Below are 21,496 nucleotides of genomic sequence, written 5' to 3'. Positions count from 1 at the left end.
TAAATGTATACATTATAATTATAATTAAAATATATAATTATAATTTTATATACATCTATATCTATCTATCTATATAAATTAAATATATATATAAATTAAAAAATAAATTTACCAGTTAGTGCTGTTGTCATTCTAGGCCCCAATGTTTTACAGTGTCACTCTGTGACTAAAAAAAATGTCTTGCTCACATACACATAAACACAGAGGAACTTCCAAATGCATGATTCAGTACTTTAAATGGAGAAAAAAATATTTTTTTAAAGATTTCTGTTGTTAGTTTGAATGGAAAACAAAAAAATAACAAGATCATACAGAAGGAAAGGAAACCACACTGAAAATTTTTTGTTCTCCTTCCCAAACTCATCTTTTTTTTTTCATTTTTTTTTCCTTCTTTCTACACTTATTCCCACAGTTTGCTCACCAATTACTTCAGCAGTGGGATACTCTCATATATTTCATCATGCTTTTCATCCAGAGAGGAGAAATATTCCCTCATATCAATCATGCTCAGGTTATTACTACCCTCCTAACATATTCTGAACTTCTTTCCCTCCCTATAATTAACAATCCATTGAAATAGCAGCTTTTCTCCAACAGTAAAAATCAAGCAGTCCTCAGCTACTGTTCTTACTAAAAAGAAATATTAAAGAAAGAGTATTGTATTACTTTTAACTTCAGAAAAAACTATTTCTGCACTTATTCTCCCAATGAAAAGAATAATGGAAACATTTTATTAAACAAATAGCTTATTTGAAATTTCATTTTCACATCTGTTCTTAGTCTTTGTGTATTTTACTTTCCACTCTTACACAACCCAAGATTTTACCTAGATTTTTTTTTATCTCAAGTTGTAAAAAAGGCACAAAGAGAGATTAGAAAGTAAAGCAATACAGTTGATTTTTTGAGACACTTCCCTGTGGAATATTCTACCAGCAGACAAAGTGAAGCTAGCTCATTCTATAAGCCAAAATATCATTGGAAGTCAACACCTACTCCGCCAAAGAAGTGAAAAATTTTAAATACCTATCAAAAAAATTCTATGAAAGTAAAAATTTACAGACCTGAAAATTCCAAGATAAAGCCATTATAATAAAACTATCACTTGCCGTTTGTACAAAGTGATGTTTTATGATCATTATTATTAAATCTAAAAAATTAAAAAATATTTGATGTAAGAGAAACAACACGTGCAGTTATCCTATAAACAGGAACAGCCAGTGCAGAAAAGTTGGCTCTTCTCTCATGTTTCCTCTCATCATTTGATCAAACTAATTTCACTGTATACCTTCCCATCTCAGAACCCGTAAATCATTTAAGTGTCAACTCATAAATAACAGTTTAACTCTTGGCTGCTTGAGAAAATTCTAGGCTTCTCCACAGCTGTGCTCAGAAGAAACAAAAAAGTCCTTGTTTTTCTTCAATTAACCACAATACTTCTGGTAACCAACTAAATATGGGACAGTATTTTTTGAATATCATTGCATTCAAACCAAAATATAGTTCTACTTCTGAAATTTCAATAAACTTTAAATATACAAGAAAACATGTAGTTAACATACTTGTTTGTTTGTACTGCTCTAATTTATTTTATGCACTTCATTATTATAATACACACTTTCCTTAATCAGTTTGTAATATTTTATGATAGCTGTATACATCAGTTTACAGTTCACACCATTTAGCAATCAACATAGTTATGGAACAGTCAGCAAGAAAAAGATGAATAGCTAACCACATTAAGAGTTAAATACTAATAACGTGAAGCAAATTTCATTTGTATATCCCCTGTATACAAAGGGGAATATAATTATTGCAGAAATGCTTATGTGCTTGGCAATCCCACTACAAAGTATCACATTATAAAGCATTCCCAGTAAACTGACACAGGAAAAGAGTACTTTTAAAATTACAGCACCATGCTGGCCACTGCAAAGAATATACAATTTATTTTTCCCACAGGCATGATATATCAGAGTTATTCTTACACACTATTATGCAATAGTATCATCACATCCACTGATTAGGCAGAACAGTGTTTTTAATAATATTGCAATTTTCGTCTATGTAGATGGGAATCTTGCTTAAGCTGACAAACAAGAGAATGTGCTGCAACACTAAATTATTACTTACTGATGATGAGCCCAACATGGATTTTGGAGACCTTATAATTCCAGCTATGGAGTGACGTATAGTATCAAATCTTGAAACTTTGTCCTTCTTGTCCTAGGAGGAAAAGTAGAATTTCTAGTGAAACCAAACAAATCAATAGAAGTTCACCTCTAAGCATTAGTAACTGAATTATGGAGAACATGGCATCCAGAATCATGGATTAAGAGACAGAGGCTCTATTAATACAAACCAGTAAGACTATGTCAACATCAGTGGGATTAAACTAATATATATAAATTTAAAAGGTCACAAACTTGTAATTCCTTAAATATCTTGTGCCACTATTTTAAATATCAATATTGTTAACTATAAAGAGAATTATTTTCTACCCTAAAACAGAGCATTTAATTCCCAGTTCTCCTGAAATACTTTTTTTTTTTTTTCCAAAAAATATTGGTTTGATACAATAAAAAAGGAAAATCCATATAATAGAATTCAAAAAATACACTTACTTTACTCTTACCTCATGTATGTGGAGTTACTCCCTTTTTAATTAATGTGTTCTTTGCTAACAATACACTAACTGCAAATATTAATACTAATCAGTTTGAAGATCAATTTCTGGCACATTCAGGGATGATGACTCAATTGCCTCCCTGGGGAGCCTATTCCAGCAAAAAGTGTTTCTTTCTGTAAAGAAGTGTTTCCTAATATCCAACCTAAACTTACCCTGGCACAACTTGAGGCCATTTCCCCTCGTCTTGTCACCTGTCACCAGTGAGAAGAGACCTACCCCGCTCTCACTGTAAGCACCTTTCAGGTACCGAAAGAGAGCAACAAGGTCTCCCCTCAGCCGCCTCTTCCTCAGACTAAACAGCCCCAGCTCCCTCAGCCTCTCCTTACAGGGCTGATTTTCTAAGCCCTTCACTAGCCTTGTTGCCCTTCTCTGGACCTGCTCCAGCACCTCTACGTCCTTTCTGTATCAAGGTGCCCAAAACTGAACACAGTACTCAAGGTCAGGCCTCATCAATTATTCCGCAACTGCTGAATGGGCAACAAAATCTATTAACCTTGTACTGAATATACCTATACTACAATCACTATCAAATGGAATTTAGTTTACAGAATATAGTCTAAGCAATGCCCTAATAAAATAAATTCATTTTAAAAAAGAATTAAATTGTCTACACAAAAAAAAAAAAATTCATTAACAACTGGATGCAGTCTAATTTTGTTTGCATGCTTGCCAAGTGTTGAATGATCAACTCATTTCACATCAGTTGAGAAATGAGCCAGTAGATTTAATGATAATTAATTTACATGTTCACTTCTAAGATGACAGGAAAAAAAGTTACTAAATATGGGAGAATTCCATGTTTTTTTCCCCTAAACAAACTCAGTTTTCATTCTGTTTTACACTAACAACTTCAATTCAACTAGTAAGGTCCTACAATCACTAGTATTTCCTTATCAAAAAGGGCTTTTAACAAGGTTTTCTTTTTCAAAGTACCCGTAAGACTTATGGGCTGTACCATACCATAGGACTTTGATAAGCATCACACAGAGGCTACTAGACAATTCAAATAGAAGGAACACTAAAATGCAGATTGAAGGCATAAACATGGGCTCTGTTCAAAATGCAGTGTATTTATAAATGTATTTCAGAATTTTCACTGCACATTCCCTTTGATATACTGAAACTACTCTTCTATCGTACAGACTATTAAATTGCCTGCACAGCACACATCAAATACACAACAAACAGAACTATGGCGTGTAGTTTATTTATTCCACTTAATTACATGGAAACCTGAACAGAACTATAGAACAGCAACACTGATATTCTGGTCACTGCTCAGATGCAGAATATCTTAGATGGATTGATTAGACCTTGCAGAAAATCAGTTTTCTGAGGATACATACACACCACTGCTGGTGTCACTGAGAGGAGTCAAATCTTTACAAGGGTAGAAAATAGCAGGACAAAGGGAAATGGTTTTAAGTCGAGGGAGGGAAGATTTAGGTTGGATGTCAGGGGGAAGTTCTTTACAGAGAGAGTGGTGAGGTGCTGGAACAGGCTGCCCAGAGAGGTTGTGGATGCCCCGTCCCTGGAGGTGTTCAGGCCAGACTGGATGGAGCTCTGGGCAACCCGATCTGGTATTAAATGGGGAGGTTGGTGGCCCTGCATGTGGCAGGCGGGTTGGAGATTCATGATCCTTGAGGTCCCTTCCAACCTAGGCCATTCTGTGATTCTATGATTAAGTCAAGGTGATATTTTAAGCCTGGTTTCTGAGTAAAATGTTAACAGAACTGTTTTTCAGTCATCTTCAACACAGTCACAATAGATTTTTAATCTCTTGGCCAAGGCCCTCAGGATTCAGTAAACAATTTAGTAGGCAAAAGATTATTTCAAGATATTAAGTTACTTAAAAATTCTGAAGGAAACCCAACAAGGAGCACAGACTTACTGAAACAAAATGAATTTTGTTTCAACAGAACTCATTCCAGCATTAACACCAGGCAACTGACCAACCAGCACAATCACACTGTCTATGCAGTCAGCACGTATGCTCCAGATACACCACAACACACATCACACTGCTATTTCACTAACAAACTTGAGAAGGACACTGAGAAGAAATTAAGAATTCAGCAAGAGGGATTGTTATAATGCCCTATGGAACAGCATGCTTGCTAACATACACAATTGCAGCTACTAAAAAGTACTAAGTGATTCAGTTTCATTTTAGCTGGAATTAATTACTTTCTGAGATATTAGCAAAATGGTAGCATATTTGTTTTTACCTTTATTTTACACTAGACCAGCTTTATTAAAAAGAAAACCAATCCCTGGCCTATAATTTTTTATGCAAAGACCGAATTATGCAGAATAAATTATATTTTACCACTATATACACATGAAAATAAATACTGTCTGTACAGAACACCTATTTATTTCTTCAACAGTGTTTAAATGAAGCTATGGCACAAGAGCAAATGAAAGAATAAATAAGGGAAAACACACTGGCTAATACCATCTTTACTGAATTAGCCATACTTCTAACTTTCCAGGAAGAATTAATAAAAGTCACCACCAGATTTGGGGCTGACACTTAGAGTAGGAATTTTCCAGACGGTGGACAATTAAACCTAAAAACACTTATATTCCAACCATATTCCCGAGAATGACACAAGGCTGATCGACAAACTTCCATACAGAATATAAAAATTCATTTTACAAATGTGACTTCTTGTAATTATCACTGGTAAATAATGCAAAGCATTAGTGCTTTTATTTTTACAGATTCTGTAATATTAATTAAAATATGTTCCTCAGTAACTGTGACAGCTACTTATAATCATAAGATCAGAATACTGTCATATTCTAAAAGCAGTCAATTTTGAAAGCAGTCATGTTACATTTCTATTACCATGAAATAAGTAATGCTGAAATGCTCTTTCCAATTGTATACACCTCAGCCATCCTTATTATTCCAGTTATCTTTTCCCATTTCTAATGGTCTGAAATATTACCTCTGCCCTTCTAAAGTAATGTCACAGTAGAAAACAACCACTCTGGCACTCCTACTTTCCTTTTTTTTTTTTTTTTCCTGACAAGATGCAGACAGAAAAAAATGAAGTGTAAGAGCCCACAAAGAATTGCAGGACTCAGTTCAGTTGAAAACCACAAGTAAAGCACTCCGTCTTTTGTCTGACCATTTCCTTACAGGCGAGATACAGAAAGCAGAGTTTGTTTTTTTTTTTTTAAGTTGCTTGTTCACTTTGAGGGATTTTCCGCAACATGAAATCCTATTTTTTTTTTTTCCAGTAGACCTGTGGTCGTGCATTACAACTGTTAGCATCCCATAGGCAAAAATCTCCCATTTGCCAAGCATGCTGTTCTTTCACTAGGCAAAAGTACTACAGATCTTAGAGGGCATGCAAAATAACACAGTACATCCAGAGGTGTGACAATCACAATGACAAGGTCAAAGAATCATCTTCACAACACGATTTTGAATGAATGTGGGCACGATAAAAGAGTAAGGCAGAAGATTTTGTTTAAATTGAACTGCATAATGTAAAAGCCCAAAAAACCTTTTTAGCTGTGAGAGTCCAAAGAAATAGCTGCATCTCAGACATTATTAGAAAAGAAGAATAATATGTACTCTCTTTAGAGAAGCAAGAAAGTAAGAAGCTAGAACAAAATCTAAGATAAAGAGAACATTAATTCTATTGGGGGACAGGCAAACAGTGTTACTATCTCAATCAAAAAGTAGAAGATTAGCAGTAAGAAACAACTTATGATGCAGCATACATTGAATACTGCAAAAAAAGTCTGGTCAGACACATACAAATAAACAAATTTGTATACATATTGTATCAACAAATAAATTTGGTGATATAAATAGGGCAATATTTTAATACAAAGAAAGACCTACTTAATGTGTCAGATATGAACCATCGGCAAAGATGCAGAACATGATGCAGGCTTGCAAATAAAAGCAGCAAAGCTTCAGAGGAAAAGTAAAGGAAATATGATAATGACTCCCCAATTGAAAGCAAAGAAACATGCTTCCACAAAAAAAAAAAAAAAAAAAAGAGATTACAACTGGAAGAACACAATCAGCAATATCTAAAAGATAAGCATGACAATATTTATCCTGAGGTTCTGATAAAGGAACTGGTCCTCAGATTTTGATAAAAATAATTTCAGAAAGCGCTAAGATGAAACTACACTGGTAGAATTCTTGATAATTATTGCAAATGGTATGTTCAGTGAACATACAGATGAAAGAGAGACATTAGAAATATCTGCAAGAGCAATTAAAATGCTCTTATTTATGTGAATGTTAGCTTCATTCCTGCTTTAAATATGTGATTTCTCTGATGAAAAATGTGTCAGAACAATATTCATCTTAAGGCCTCAAATACAGATATGGTGGAGAATGATTAAGATTTTTTCCCTTAGAATGCTGCAGACATCTAGCATGAGAATGAGGTTTTGTGATTTATAAGCAGGAGTTCTTCAAAGAACCTCTAGAGAGAGACGGTCATTTTCTGAAAGTGATAGTCTGCATTAGTCACTTCAGCAGAGATCTTATTTAGGAGGTCTGAAAAACATGCTATACACTTAGCATATAACAGTCACTCTGGGCTGTTTACTGACATGCAAATATACTAATGGCAAAACCTTTATGATGAACACTTTCTCTACAGATACTAACACTTACTGATCATTTGTAATTTCATTAAATGAATGGTAAATGTTGACGCATCAAAAACCCAAAAGTGCCTGAAGACCTTGAAACCTTGAAGCCAGAACACTGAAAGAATTCTCTTCCCCCCACCCCACCCTTCTCACCCATGACAGAACTGGGAATCTCGGAAAAGCTAAGTGTACAAAATCAGAATCGTTCATTCTGTGCGAACAAAAACTGATATTCTGAACTACTCATATGGCATTCCAGACAGAATCAGTTGCTGACTAAACAAAAGTTGATTGTTTAAGCTCAGCAGACCAGAAGAACCTTCAGAGGAATAATGATTTGCATTATCTTATTTTGTCATTGTATATATCTAGAACTGGGGGCAGCACTGTGCAGAGCCATGAAGTGTAACAACGTTATTAAAAATTAAAGCATTTTAATCTAATTAAAAATACTTCAGGCACGCAGTGAAACTAACTAAGCAACTCAGCTATTCAAAAATCATTCACAAATAAGCTAGTATTTTCAGTTTTAAATAATGGTAACACCTTCCAAAGCAGCAGACATGATGCATAATTGATGTCCACATATTTAAAACTCTGCACCAGATGTAAATTAATGTTCCACCTTCCAAATTGAGGGGTAGCTTAAAAAGCACAAATCTGCCAGCATGAAATTTGAGAACAGCTCATTTGGAGATGAAATATACTTTCCTGGTTGTACCAGAATCCTGGTGGCCTGTAAGAAAATGACAGTGATAACTCTCCACAGCATTTCCTCATCCTCTGAAGACTTGAAATGTTAGAGCAGCCTACATCAAATGTGAAGTTCCTACATGGTAGAGTCATGCAAGGATTCTCCTTCCTTAATTTTTTTTCAGCTGCCTACTGAATTTTTATAAAATTTGACAAAAAACATCACAATGAATAACATGATCAAGTACAGAAGCTTCCCAGAGAGATTTCCACTGTTGGTGCTGTCCGGAACATAAATGAAGATCCCACGCAGACAAAATAACACAAAGCTCACACACCTCTGAGGAAGGAGCTGGATCAGATGGCCTTCCTGAGTTCCCTTCAAATCTACTTTATTCTGCAGTTCTACAATATTCAGGAAGTGGACACACATCAGATTACACAGAGTCTATTCTTTATTCTCTATCTGTTTCTTTCCTGAAGATTTCTAGCATACTTACTGATTTTGAACATGAAATAAATAGTGACCTGATATTTCCACTTATCTTTAGAGCTTTTTTGGAAAGGTAACCTAGAGCTCATTACTGACATATGTGAAACAGAGAACTGTTGCTACAATCAGGTTTGTAGAAATCTATCTACACAATACGAAGTTACTATCAAAAAACTATTAGCAATAAATCATATAAAACATAAGAAAGAATATTCTTAGCTTTTTATAAAAAAATACAAACTTTATTTCCAAAGAAGCTTTTCTCCTTTTGAGATTACTTGTCACAAAATCATAGGAGTTGTTAAGAGACCATTTAGTTCAACCCTCTAGTAAAGCAGGTTCCATGCAGTAGGCTGCACAGGAAAGCATCCACGTGGGTTTCAATATCTCTAGAGAAGGCGACTCAATTACCTCTCTCAGTAGGCTGTTCCAGTGCTCCATCACCCTCAAAGTAATTATTATTATTTTTTTTAATGTTCATATGGAACTTCCTGTGCTCCAGTTTCTGCCCATTGCTCCTTGTACTCTCACTGGGCACCAACAAAAGGAATCTGTCACCATTCACATGACTCGCAGTCTTTAGATTTCTATATGCATTGGTAAGATGCCCCTCAGTCTTACCCAGGTTAAGCAGTCATAGGTCTGTCAGCCTTTCCTCATAAGGCCCCTAATCATCACTGCAGCCCTCCTCTGGGCTCTCTCTGAGTTCCCCATCATTCTTGATCTGGGGAGTCCAGTAAGTGGACATAGTACTCCAGATGTGGCCTCTCTAGGACAGAGCAGATGGGAAAAATCACCTCCTTCGACCTGCTGGTCACATGCTTTAATGCACCCCAGAATACCATTGGCCTTCTTGGCCATGCTGGCACACTTCTGGGTCATAGTCAACCTGCTGTCCACCAGGACCACCCAGATCCTTCTCTGCATGTGAGCTTCTAAACTGTACTGATGCATGTAGTTGTTCCTCAGGTGTAGGATTCCATGCTTGCCCTTGTGGAACCTCAAAAGGTTCCTCTTCACCCAGCTCTCCACCCTGCCCAGGTCTTGATGAATGGCAGCACAGCATTCTAGTATGTCAGCCACTCTTCCCAGCTTTGTATCATCAGCAAACTTGCTGAGGGTGCATTCTCCCTACCCAGGTCACTGATGATGATGTAAAAGAAGACTGGACCCCTGCCAAACCCTGAGGAATACTGACAGCTACAGGCTTCCACCTGGACTCCTCTGCATAGGAAGGTATGTTCAGAGACATATAAGGTTTGAGTCAAACTGAAGTGAAAGCAGGACAAAAATGGGGAAAAAGTGGGAAGAATAAGCAATTATGAAAATACAAATCATAACTTCCATGCAAAACAATCGCTTCACAGTTATCAGAATCATTAATGGTTGAACAGACACTAGACAGCTGGTTTTACTAGTTCAGAAAAACAAATTGGTTCAGCAATTAAAAAGATCATTAAGCAAGACATAGGCAAACAACCTGGAAATAAAAAACTAAAAAACTTCAATAGATTTTACTTAGCAAAGTCTTATATTTGAGCCCTAGAAAATTAAGCTTTAAAAAAGTAACAGAATATCATGCTTTGATCTGTTGATTTATTCTGGATGACTACTGGAACAGAATGTAGAGTTAAATTATATAGATTGTACTATATTTTCAGTTTTAATTAGAGTATCAAAGGACCAATTATTTAAGCTATGTATGAAATGTCAGCAAAATGTCACCTTCATCCTTAAAATAATTAGCAAATCTTTCCAACACAGAAATATGTATTAGAGGATTTTACAGAAGCAGAGTATCTTTTAATGGTGGCTAGCAATAACATTTTTAAAGACAAAGGACATTTAAATTATTATAAAAATAAATAGACTATTTTGTATTAAAAAACATGATTTTGATTTCACCCGATTATCAACAAGAACATCAACCATGCCCCTGGGAAGAAAATGCTTAACATATATCATCTAAGCCGAAGCACTACAACCTTCCCTGGTAGCTTTGTGGAAAAGTAAACTACCAAACGGTCTTTCTAGCAAAGCAGCTAGAGAGGTCAAAGAATAACCACAGAACGGCTTGGGCTGGAAGGGACCTCAAAGATCATCCACTTCCACCTCCTCTGCCATGGCCAGGGCTGCAAACTGCTAGATCAAGCATTAGAGTGGTCTGCCTAGCCTCCAGGGACAGGGTATTCACAGCCTCTGTGGGCAGTATGTTCCAGCACCTCGCCATACTCTCTGCGAAAAATTTTCCCAACATCTGAAGCAAATCTCCCCTCCTTTCATTTAAAACCATTTCCCCTTGTCTTATCACTATCTACGTGTGTAAAAAGTTGCTTTCCCTTCCGTTTATGTTCTTGCTTTAATTATGAAGTTCACACCAGAATTCCTACTTTGCTTAATAGAAGTATTTCTATACCACCAATTTCTAGTACACCTCCTTCAATTGACTGAATAATGATACCAAGCAAAACAGAACTGGTATCAGTAAAGGCAATTTAAGAAACCAATTCAGATTTGTGAAGGCTTACTGCCAAATCTGGAATTAATATATACTTTTGGAAAACAAAGGTTCAATGCTAATAACTCCAGTATATTGGGAAGAATATGAGAGGCAAAACTAGAGTTGAATCCTACCAAAAAATCAGTATGTAAATGTGCAGATGTGAATGGTTCCCCTGATTTCAACATCACTGTTATTAATCAGTAATACTGATATTAACTTGATGTACAATTACTTTATTTCTTCTGTTAATTCTTCTGTTTTCACTTTACTAGTTTGAAGTCACTAAAATGATCCCAATTTGAGTCTATAGAGCATTTGCAATGCCAAAAGGGAATACAGTCATAACATGATCCTCCTTTTCCTTGCTTTCCACTGTTACATCACAGTAATAGAGACCTGAATATGCACACAAGACATCTCTAGCTACCATCCTGTCTAAATAAATGAAGAATCTAAAACAGACTACACTAAGTAGCCCTGGTTTTACTGCAGTACCTTGTGTTCATAAAAACAAGAAAACTTAAATTGTTTCATTTCCTCTTGCAGCTCATCATTCAAAAATACCATGCTGATGTATTAGCTGTTTGTGAAAGTTAACATCTGCCAGTCACAATCTTGCTCAACATTCTGGCTATGGAGCTGCTTTTCCTGCTTCCAAACACTTTCATCTTCCTAGGCCAGATATAGTTTTTAACCTAGAATGCACAGTTTATAGTTCAGCAGTTACATATAAACCTGTTTACTTCCTTGCTAATAATGTCAGAACAAGCAATCAGGGAATCAAGTGAGATTTCGTGAAAGTGACTTGAAATGTCAAGAACATAAATTTAAAAACAGCAGAAAGCTGAACATATATTATGCTGAACAAAACATTAAAAAAACATAAAAACTTGCAAAGCAAACTAACAGTGAAGAAGTTTTTTATTACCATCATCTAAAAATTACAGTCTGTCAGAGAGGTATTAAAAGCACACATACTTTAATAGCTAGAAGTGCATGTGCATCCACAAACCATTTAATGTTAACAGTTTCTCAATGGAACTATAAAGTTTTAGGTAATCAGCAGACAGCTTAACTTTTAAAAAAATCTGATGTGTAATGTATCAAACTGACAAATACTACTTAATTATGAAAGTAACTTCATTATAAAATTTGAATTAATAAATATAGTTAGAATAATCCCTACTGACATTCATGAACACCATCAAAACAAGGCAATTTAAAAAGTTTAAAGACTGCTGTATGAGATGCTAATACGAAGACAGAGACGAAGAACCTCTAAGCTACATTCAGCATGAACAATTTTACAGTGCAGCTGGCTGACGGACCGAACTATACATACAGTGTTCTACACAATGAATTTAGCAGATTAATCAGATGTAGCACAACTCTGCGACATGTTTATGTGAGATAGGATTGCTGAGCTTCTATTCCTTCTGGTCTCTGCAATGGTTAATAGCTGATACAAAGAAATTACACGTGCCACATGCACACACGCCAAAGAACGTCACCTGAAACTGGAAATGATCTTCACTAAACACAAACTTAAAGTAACAGTCAAAAGCTTGTCATAACTCTATGTACCCTCAGAAGCATTATCAGCGCCTTCAATAATTAGGGCATTTTCAACCAGATATGGGGGAAAAAAAAGAAAAAAAAGAGAGAAAATAAAGAAAAAAAAAAAAAAAAAGAGAAAAGAAGAGAAACAATACATAGCAGGCAAATTCTGTCACTGCTTTTCTGTGAGTTCCCAAAAGGCTATGAAAAGTTGATGATTACACTATGTCAGTCCAATCACTATGAAAAAGATTTAAGAAGCCAATAACAACTCCAGCAGAGAATTACTACTTTCTTCCCAACACACACAGAATCATCCAGAAACTTACAATGGATACCAACATTGACTTCTGTTCAAACCAAATCTTCTGTTACGTTTCTTATTCCAGGGATGATTTTGAATGAAATTACAGATCCCCCAAGGGTATGCAATGCTGCAACACTGGAATGAAGGCTCCTTCCTTAAGGAATACTGAAAGCTCTTAACTATTTTTGGCAGTTAAGGAGAAGTACATACATTCTCCTTTTTTCAGAAACGGTATAGTAATTCATCATGTAAAATATTCTGAACAAGCTACTTTCATCAATTCCTTCCAAAGTTCATCACAGTTCATTCACATTTCTAATTTTCCCCTTCCTCAAGACAGTTTTTTGTTCAACACCTTTTTTTTTTTTTTCCCCCCAGATAATATGCTGATCTTAAGAAACATGCAAGAGTTGCTCTGAAAGTACTGACTCCTATTTTATTATGCTGGCCATAATGTCAGAGGCAGATGTTGGTAGTATGGCAGTAGAGATTGAAACCTCCCCACCAATACTCCATTATATTTTGTTACTGCATGGCAGATGGCAACAGAGGGGCATCTGACATGGAAATACGTGTGAAGCAAAGATGTGTCATTGAACTCCTCCTCCTTGCAGAAAAAACTGCACCCTTTCATTGATAATTGTTGAATGTTTACAGAGACCAAACAGTGGATGTGAACACCATGAGGTGACAGGTGGTGTTTCAGCAGTTGAGAAACAGCACATCACCTTCACTAGTACAAACTCCATGAGCTTGGCATGAAGGCTTCTCTTTACTGTCAATGAAAATGCATAACTAATAGTGGTCACTACATTGCAAAATAGTCTTTCATAAGTTAAATAAAAAAATAATGTTCCTGTGCTCCTTATGTCTATTGCAGTTTCCATAGAAATACACAGGAGACACTACTTCCAGAGCAAACTATGTATAATTTGATTCCTAGTCTACCAAAATATTACTGCCAGATCAATCTTTTACTTCAGAAATTTCCAGGTATGTTCAGTAGAAAAAAGCTCAGAGGTTTCATTATCTCTTATCTCTTAAATTCTGGGCCAGTCAGTAACATCCACCACTCAGGACAAAGCACAATGGGATTTATCTGTCTATTACCGTAGTATATCTCTGTGGATTGCCCTTTCTTTGATGGGTGCCCATCAGGAAAAAGATTTATGAGAAGAAGAAAATGGAACTAGAACATACCCTTACAGCAAGAAGAACATAGTTCACTCTCACCCACTACGACCATCTGACATTTGGAGCATTTTTCCTTCATTTTAATTTCTGTCTGTGAGCCAAAAACATATGTTCCAGCTAGCAAGCAGCTCAAAGCAAAAGTCATTAAGTTGAACTTCACCTGCCCAGGAATCCAACAGCTGCTTATGTACAAGTCTTATATAAATTAATAGGCACAATTTCTAAAAGATGACTACATTGTCAATGTTTCTTCTGCTGATAAATAAAGAAGAGGCTAAGGGTATCAATGTTGCATAGACTTACGCAGGTCCTATTGCCATTTACAATCTCAAAATAATGTGCTAGAAGTCTGCAAGTAACCTTGAACAACTCCCTTACCCCTTCCTGATAAGTGGACTCTTACATAATCTTAATTTTATATAAATATAATGAGCCACAAATTAGCAGGAAATTACTTACAAGAACAGATAAACAGGGGATCTGCTTGGTATTGCATTACAAAGCACAGAAACACCTCAATTCTTCTGAGTCACTAAGAGGAAAAAAAAAATTTCTATCTATACCTCAAGCTTCCTGATAATGCTGTCACAGAAGCTGCTTCCCCACATCTGTTTAAAGATTATATGTGGCCTTAGATAATATGAGAAAATGAACAATCCTATGATTCCATGGCATCTGTAGTTGGAAAGGACTCTAAAGAGTCATCTAGTCCACCTACTCTGCAATGAAGAGCCATCCATGGCTACGTCATGTTGTTCAGAGCCTCTGGCCTGACTATGAATATCTTCAGGGACTGGCCTTCCACCACCTTTCTGTGCAACCTGTTCCAGTCCCTCACCATAAAATACTTTTTCTTCATATCCAAACTAATCCCCCCTCTCTAAGTTTGAAACCACTTCTCCTTGTTCCATCACAACAGACCCTGCTAAAGAATCTGTCTTCTTCCTTCTTATAGCCCCCCTTTAGATACTGAAAGGCTGTCATCAGGTCTCCCTGACTCCTCTCCTCCAAGAAGAACATCCCCAGCTTTCTCTGCCTGTCCTCCTCGTAGAGGTGTTTCATCCCTTGGATCATTTTTGTGGTTTTCCTCTGGTCGCACTCCAACAGGCCCACATCTCTCCTGTACCAAGGACTCCACATCTGGATGCAGCACTCCAAGTCTCACCAGCATTGGGAGAGTGGCAGAATCACCTTTCTCAACCTGCTGGACATGCATCCACCTAGGATGTGGTTGGCTTTCTGAGCTGTGAGGGCACACTGCTGACTCATGTCCAGTTTAATATCCACCAGTACCTCCAAGTCCTTTTCACTCAATCCTTACATCCCCCAGTTTGTACTGACAGTGAGAATTGCCATGACCCATGTGCGACACCATGCACTTAGATTTGTTGATCCTCATGACCTTCTCCTGAGATTACTGCTCAAGCCTGTCTAGGTCTCTCTGAATGGCATCCCACCCCTTTGATACATCAACCACACACCACAGCATGGTGTAATCTGCAAACTTGCTGAGATTGCACTCAATCCCACTGTCATTCTTATTATGAAGATGTTAAAATGAGTGCTGATCTCAGTACCGTCCAAAGAAGACTGAGGCAAAAAAGTTGTTGAGTATCTCAGTCTTCTCCTTGTCTGTTGTTACCAGCTTGCAGGTGTTGCTCACTAGGGAGAGTACGCTCTTCTGTGCCAGTTGATGCATGTGTAAGAAGCCTTTCTTATCCTTCTTGCCTTTTGCCAAGTCCAGCTCCAGTTGGACCCTGGATTTTCTGACCCTACTGCTACACAGTCTAGCTAGATCCCTATACTTATCCCAGGTTACCTGTCTGCTTCTACTGCCTGAGCATTTTCTCCTCATTTGACCAGCAGGTCCCAGTACAGCCATGCTGCTTTCTTGCCTTACTTTCCTGACTTTCTACATCTGACAACAGAGAGCTTTTGTGCCCTGAGGAAAGCTTCCTTAAAGATCTGCCAGCTTTGCTCCACTCCCTGGTCCTTGAGGAAAAGTTGCCAGGGGGTTCTGTTCACTGACTCCCTGAAGAGTTGGAATTTGGCTTCCCTAAAATTAAGCATCCTGATTTTATTCTTTGCCTGCTTGATAACCCTCAAGAGTTTCAACACCACGACTGCACATCCTCTACAGACCAGGCAGCCTTCAATCCTGATGTCACTAAATAGTTCACTCAAATTGATGAGCAACAGGTCCAGCATTACAACCCCCTGTGGGGCTCCTATTACTTGGCTCAAGAAGTTACCCTCAATACATTCCAGGAGCCTCCTGGATTGCCTACAACTTGTTATTCTTTTTTTCCAGCAGATGCCATGAAGGTTCAAGCCCCCAACAGGACAAGAGCTTGTGATTGCAATGCCTCCAGTAGCTGGAGAAGGAAGGCTTCTTCAGCAGGCTCCACTTGATAAGGTGGCCTATATTCGACACAAGGATTCTTTTGTCTCTGTCTCTCTCACCCACAGGCTTTCAACTTGCTCATGACCATTCTTTGGGAATTATTCTTCGCACTTTATTCCTTCCTTGATATAGAGACGTAGATGTCTCCTCCTTTCCTTTCTTGCCTATCCATTCTGAACAGCTGGTAGCCATCAATAGCCACATTCTAGCCATGGGAATCATCACACCAGGTTTCAGTGACAGCAACTACATCACGGTTTTCCAGTAGCATGGTGTCTTCCAGCCCCTCCTGTTTGTTTCCAAAGCTGTGTGCACTGCTGTAGAAGCACTTGAGCTAGGCAGCAGCTCTTGTCACCTTCATGCAGGATAACTCCTTAATACCTTTGAATGACTTGCCTGTCACTTTCATCTTCTTAAGAAATACTAGGTTGAAGACCCCAATAGCACCCTGTCCCTTTAACTTGGCTATCTGATCACATGCAGAACCACTGTCACTCTCTTCCCACTTCAGAAGTGCTTTAAAGCCCTGTCAATAAACCCAGATAGCTCCTAGGGCAACTTTTTTTTCTCCACCTATGACCTAGGTGGACCCCCTCAGCAACCATCAAGCCAGGCACTAATGGAGCATAGATAATGCTGTTACATTTCTACAGCCTTACTATACAATACCTAAAACTCATTTCATGATGCATCTTTAATCATATACTCAATTCCTGTAAACGTTTTTTAAAATCTATACAATCAGAAAGATCAGTACAATGGAATGGCATTACAGGAGATGTAATGACAGAGGAACTAGCGTAACAGAAAGATGTTACAAAAAGAAGTGCTCACCCATCTCTCCAAGATCTAGGCTCACAAAAGAAAGTCCACAAGGGAGGACTCTCCAACCAGAGACCTTTTGTAGCAGTCAGCCCTTAAATGAAGTCTAAGAGAGATGGAATCAAACTCCACCCCTTCGAGTCACACAGCTGAACTGCCTTCACCTGTGCACCCAGGGCTGACTGGGTCCTTTCCCCAAGTGCTCAATCTGTGGTTCAGATCATGAACTCAACAGTTCCTACACATATCTACATAGTTGACTTAGAAAAATTCAGAACTCATAAACTGATTAAAGCTTGTGGATTTCAATTTTAGTGATGTATGGGAAGTGTTGATCATGGCCCGAACCTCTGACTGACCACCTGAGGCAAGCACTGAGTCAGCCACAGAAGCACAGGTGAAGGCAATTCACCTGTGCTACTGGAAGGGGTCGAGCCTGGTTCCACTTCTCCTACATCCCATTTAAGGGCTGACTGCCACTGAGGAAGGATCTCTTTCTGCAGGTTGCTTTTCGTGAAGTTTATTACAAACCTACAACACTAGTGAGCATTTTTCATTTATTATCTTTCCTCCATGATAAGCCTACTTGGCCTAACCTCTGTACACCTATTGATTGTACAAGTGAGAATCCTAAAAATATTTGTCTCAAATCCTCAGACAATGTTGATCACACTATAGAAGGAGCATGCACTCACAAAATCTGGAAAACAGAGATGGGAATACAGTGCTCTTTCTTTTTTGTCTTTGTTTGTTTTAATATGTGCCACAAATAATTTCCACCAAAAGCTAACATATCTTACTTTTAAAGCGATCGCTAAGACCAGAATCTCTGAAGCCTTTTAAATAGTAAAACTAATCATAAATGCTGTGAATTTTTTTATTTTTTTTCCTTTTGGATACATACCTCAGCTAGGAATTCAGAAATGTTAAATCTTGTGCTAATACATGTCTACTCTTACTTACTCTACTACACACAGTGTAAAGGACAACACTCTCCTACAATGATGCACTGATAATTCATTGATAGTGCAGGTGCCTCCCACACTGACAACTGAATTCAATTTGAAATCCTTTAATGAGCACATGCAAAATGTGTATCAACTTTGCACAGCCGCTCCTTAAACAGCAAAGCTGTGCAGGTTTTTTTATTAGCTTACATGCTACGAAGAACACATGTTGGGTTTTCCTACATCACTGTTATATTTTACCATCTTTAAAAAACAACAGGAAAAATAACAGACAACAAAAACAAAACAAAAAAACTAAGCACCACTTCAGATTATTTAATGTTAGAAAAAATGAGAACGTATACTTCTATGTGTCATCTAACTTTTTTAGACATAGACGATGAAACTTTTTTAAACAATGATGAAAAATGATGACTGTTCAGTCATAACCAGCCTTTTGGCTTAAAAGCTTGAGCTCCACCTGCTGACAAGTTTTTACAGATTACAGAGCCAGAACACCAAGTCTTAGTTTTACCAATGGTTACAGCATAATGCAAAATCATAGAATCACAGAATCATAGAATCAACAACTTGGAAAAGACCTCCAAGACCATCTTGTCCAACCATGCACCTGCCAGCAATATGTCCCCATTAAACCATGTACCTTACAACATCTGAACGTTTCTTGAACATCTCCAGGGACGGTAACTACATGAACCACAATTACACTGAAATAGTATAATTGTTGTATTCTACTTAAAAGACAAGTAGTTCTCAGGAAAAAAAACAGACAAATACTCTAAAATACTGTTCTGTACTGTTACAGTAATTCTTTCTACCGTATAAAAATACAGGAAGACATACATTAAAGTGGCATACAGATTCCACTATATTATTGCTAAACAAAATTATTTACTATTTCATGTTATGACTTTATATCAGTTAAACCTACTGCCAGGCTTTTGTGGTCCCTGAAGATTTCCTGTTCTGTACCAATTTCCTAGTCAATACTGATTTTCTAAGTGTAACCTCCTAACATGAAATGCAAACCACTGCTGCATATTTCAGTAAGTTACATTTGCACTGCAAAGTTCCAAATACTGTCAATACTTTTTTTTCTAATTAGAAGATCAGATAATACTGGAGTTTTCTTGTTATTTCTCTGTTTTAGTTGTGGCAGACTATTGTCACACACTTAAAATGGCAAGTGAAATATACTAAGATGAGTGACAGACAATCCATTCATTGTCTAAACACTGATAATCTACCACAAGCTTCCAGTTAACTTTTGTGACAGTGACATGATCTTTAAAAATTTTGATACTACATCATTTTGGCATAAAGACAGCTGTTTTACTAGAAATAACAATCTATTTCATAGTATTTATCTCCTTCCTACAGACATTAGAAATGAATCAGAAACATAGGAAGTTTCAAAACAAAATACAAGTTACCTAACTCTATCTACAAAATCAAATAAAACAGTGTTTCAAAGCCAGGCTAATTGTGAGTTATACAATACTGTTACATATTCTAAGAGATGAAAAACAAAACAATTTGAAAACTACTCCCATTTGATACTGGCTCCATTTGTGTGGCACCAAATAAATACTTTATATAAAGAAGTCTGCAATTTTAAACTTAAAATAACCCAAGAAATTCACAAACCTCAAAATGTACTCACAACATAAGCCAAACAAAAAATTAGTCATTACTAGGAAAACAATTTTCAAATCACACATTTACAACAAATTTTTCAAGAAGAGCAAATAAGAACAATTAAATGTAGTACCACACTACATTTAGATTACATAGACAGCAGACTTCAAACTCCTCGGGGAACTGCTTGGCAGGGTGACGTGGGCTAAAGCCCTGGAGGGAAGAGGAGCCCAAAACTAGTCAGTAATCAAGGACCTTCTCCTCCAAGCCCAGAAGCAGTGTATCCCAAGAAAAAAAAAGAAAGCAGGCAAGAATGCCAGGAGGCCTCCATGGATCAGAGAAGAGATCGTGGACTTAATTAAGCACAAAAAGAAAGCCTTAGGGAGTGGAAGCAGGAAGGCCACAGAAGACATGGGCCCTCCTCAGAAGGAAACTGGAGAACTGGACACAAGGGATACAGAGAAAGCTGAGGTGCCCAATGACTTCTTCGCCTCAGACTTCACTAACAAGTGTCCTAGCAGCACAACTCAAGTTACAGAAAGCAAAGGTATGAACCTGGAGAAGGAGAATCTGCCTACTATAAATAAAGATCCGGTTCGAGGCCATCTAAAGAACCTGAAGGTGTACAAGACCATGGGACCTGGTAAGATTCATCCATGGGTTCTGTGGGAACTGGCAGATGAAGTTGCCAAGCCACTATCCATCAGATTTGAAAGGTCATGGCAGCCTGATGAAGTTCCCACTGATTGGAAAAGAGGAAACATAACCCCTGTTTTCAAGAAGAGGAAAAAAAGATCCAGGGAACTACAGGCCAGTCAGTCTAACCTCTGTGCCTGGCAAGATCATAGAGTGGATCCTCCTGAAAGCCCTACCAAGGCACACGGAAAATAAAGACGAGGTGACTGGTGGTAACCGATATGGCTTCAACAGGGGCAAGTCAAGCCTGACATCCTGGTGGCATTCTATGATGGAGTTACAGCATCAGTGGATAAATAATTGGCGCCATTTACCCAGACATGCGCAAAGTGTGTGACACTGTTCATCCTGGTCACCAAATTGGAGAAAAATTGATTTGATGGACGGGCCACTCCGTAAGGAACTGGCTGGATGGCTGCACTCAGAGTGTTAGTGGTCAACAGCAGTGATGAGTGGCGTTCCTCATGGACTGGTGCAAGGACCAGTGTTATTTAACATCTTTGTAAGTGACGTGGACAGTGGGATCAAACATACCTTCAGCAAGTTTGCAGATGACAGCAAGCTGAGAAGTACAACTGACATACTGGAGGGAAGAGACGCTATCCGGAGGGACCTAGACAGGCTTGAGATGTGGGTGCATGTCAACCTCATGAAGTACAACAAGGCCACGTGAAAGGTCCTGCATTTGGGTTGAGGCAATCCCAAGCACATGCAAGTTGGGAAAAGAACAACTTGAGAGAAGCCCTAGGGAAGGATTTGAGAGTGTCAACTGATGAAAGAGTCAACATGAGCTGACAATGAGTGCTTGCAGCCCAGTCCAATTCTATCCTGAGCTGCATCAAAAGAAGAGCCAGCCCCAGCAGGCTGAGGGATGTGATCCTGCCATCAATGCTGGTGAGG

General features: G+C 37.8%; 1 protein-coding gene across 2 annotated transcripts in view; it reads right to left on the bottom strand.

The window, feature by feature from the left end:
* The window catches only part of FER (FER tyrosine kinase), a 183,818-nt gene that overhangs the window by 96,470 nt on the left and 65,852 nt on the right, over nt 1-21,496 (bottom strand). For both annotated transcript variants that reach the window (XM_085212751.1, XM_085212752.1), the window contains exon 11: nt 2,131-2,223. In XM_085212751.1, the coding sequence (XP_085068877.1) occupies nt 2,131-2,223 (93 nt within the window). The remainder of the gene's footprint in view (nt 1-2,130; nt 2,224-21,496) is intronic.

This window comes from Meleagris gallopavo, chromosome Z, assembly GCF_905368555.1.
Source record: "Meleagris gallopavo chromosome Z, MGAL_WU_HG_1.1, whole genome shotgun sequence".
In the NCBI taxonomy this organism is placed as follows: Eukaryota; Metazoa; Chordata; class Aves; order Galliformes; family Phasianidae; genus Meleagris; species Meleagris gallopavo.
This window is presented reverse-complemented; position numbering and strand designations above follow the sequence as displayed.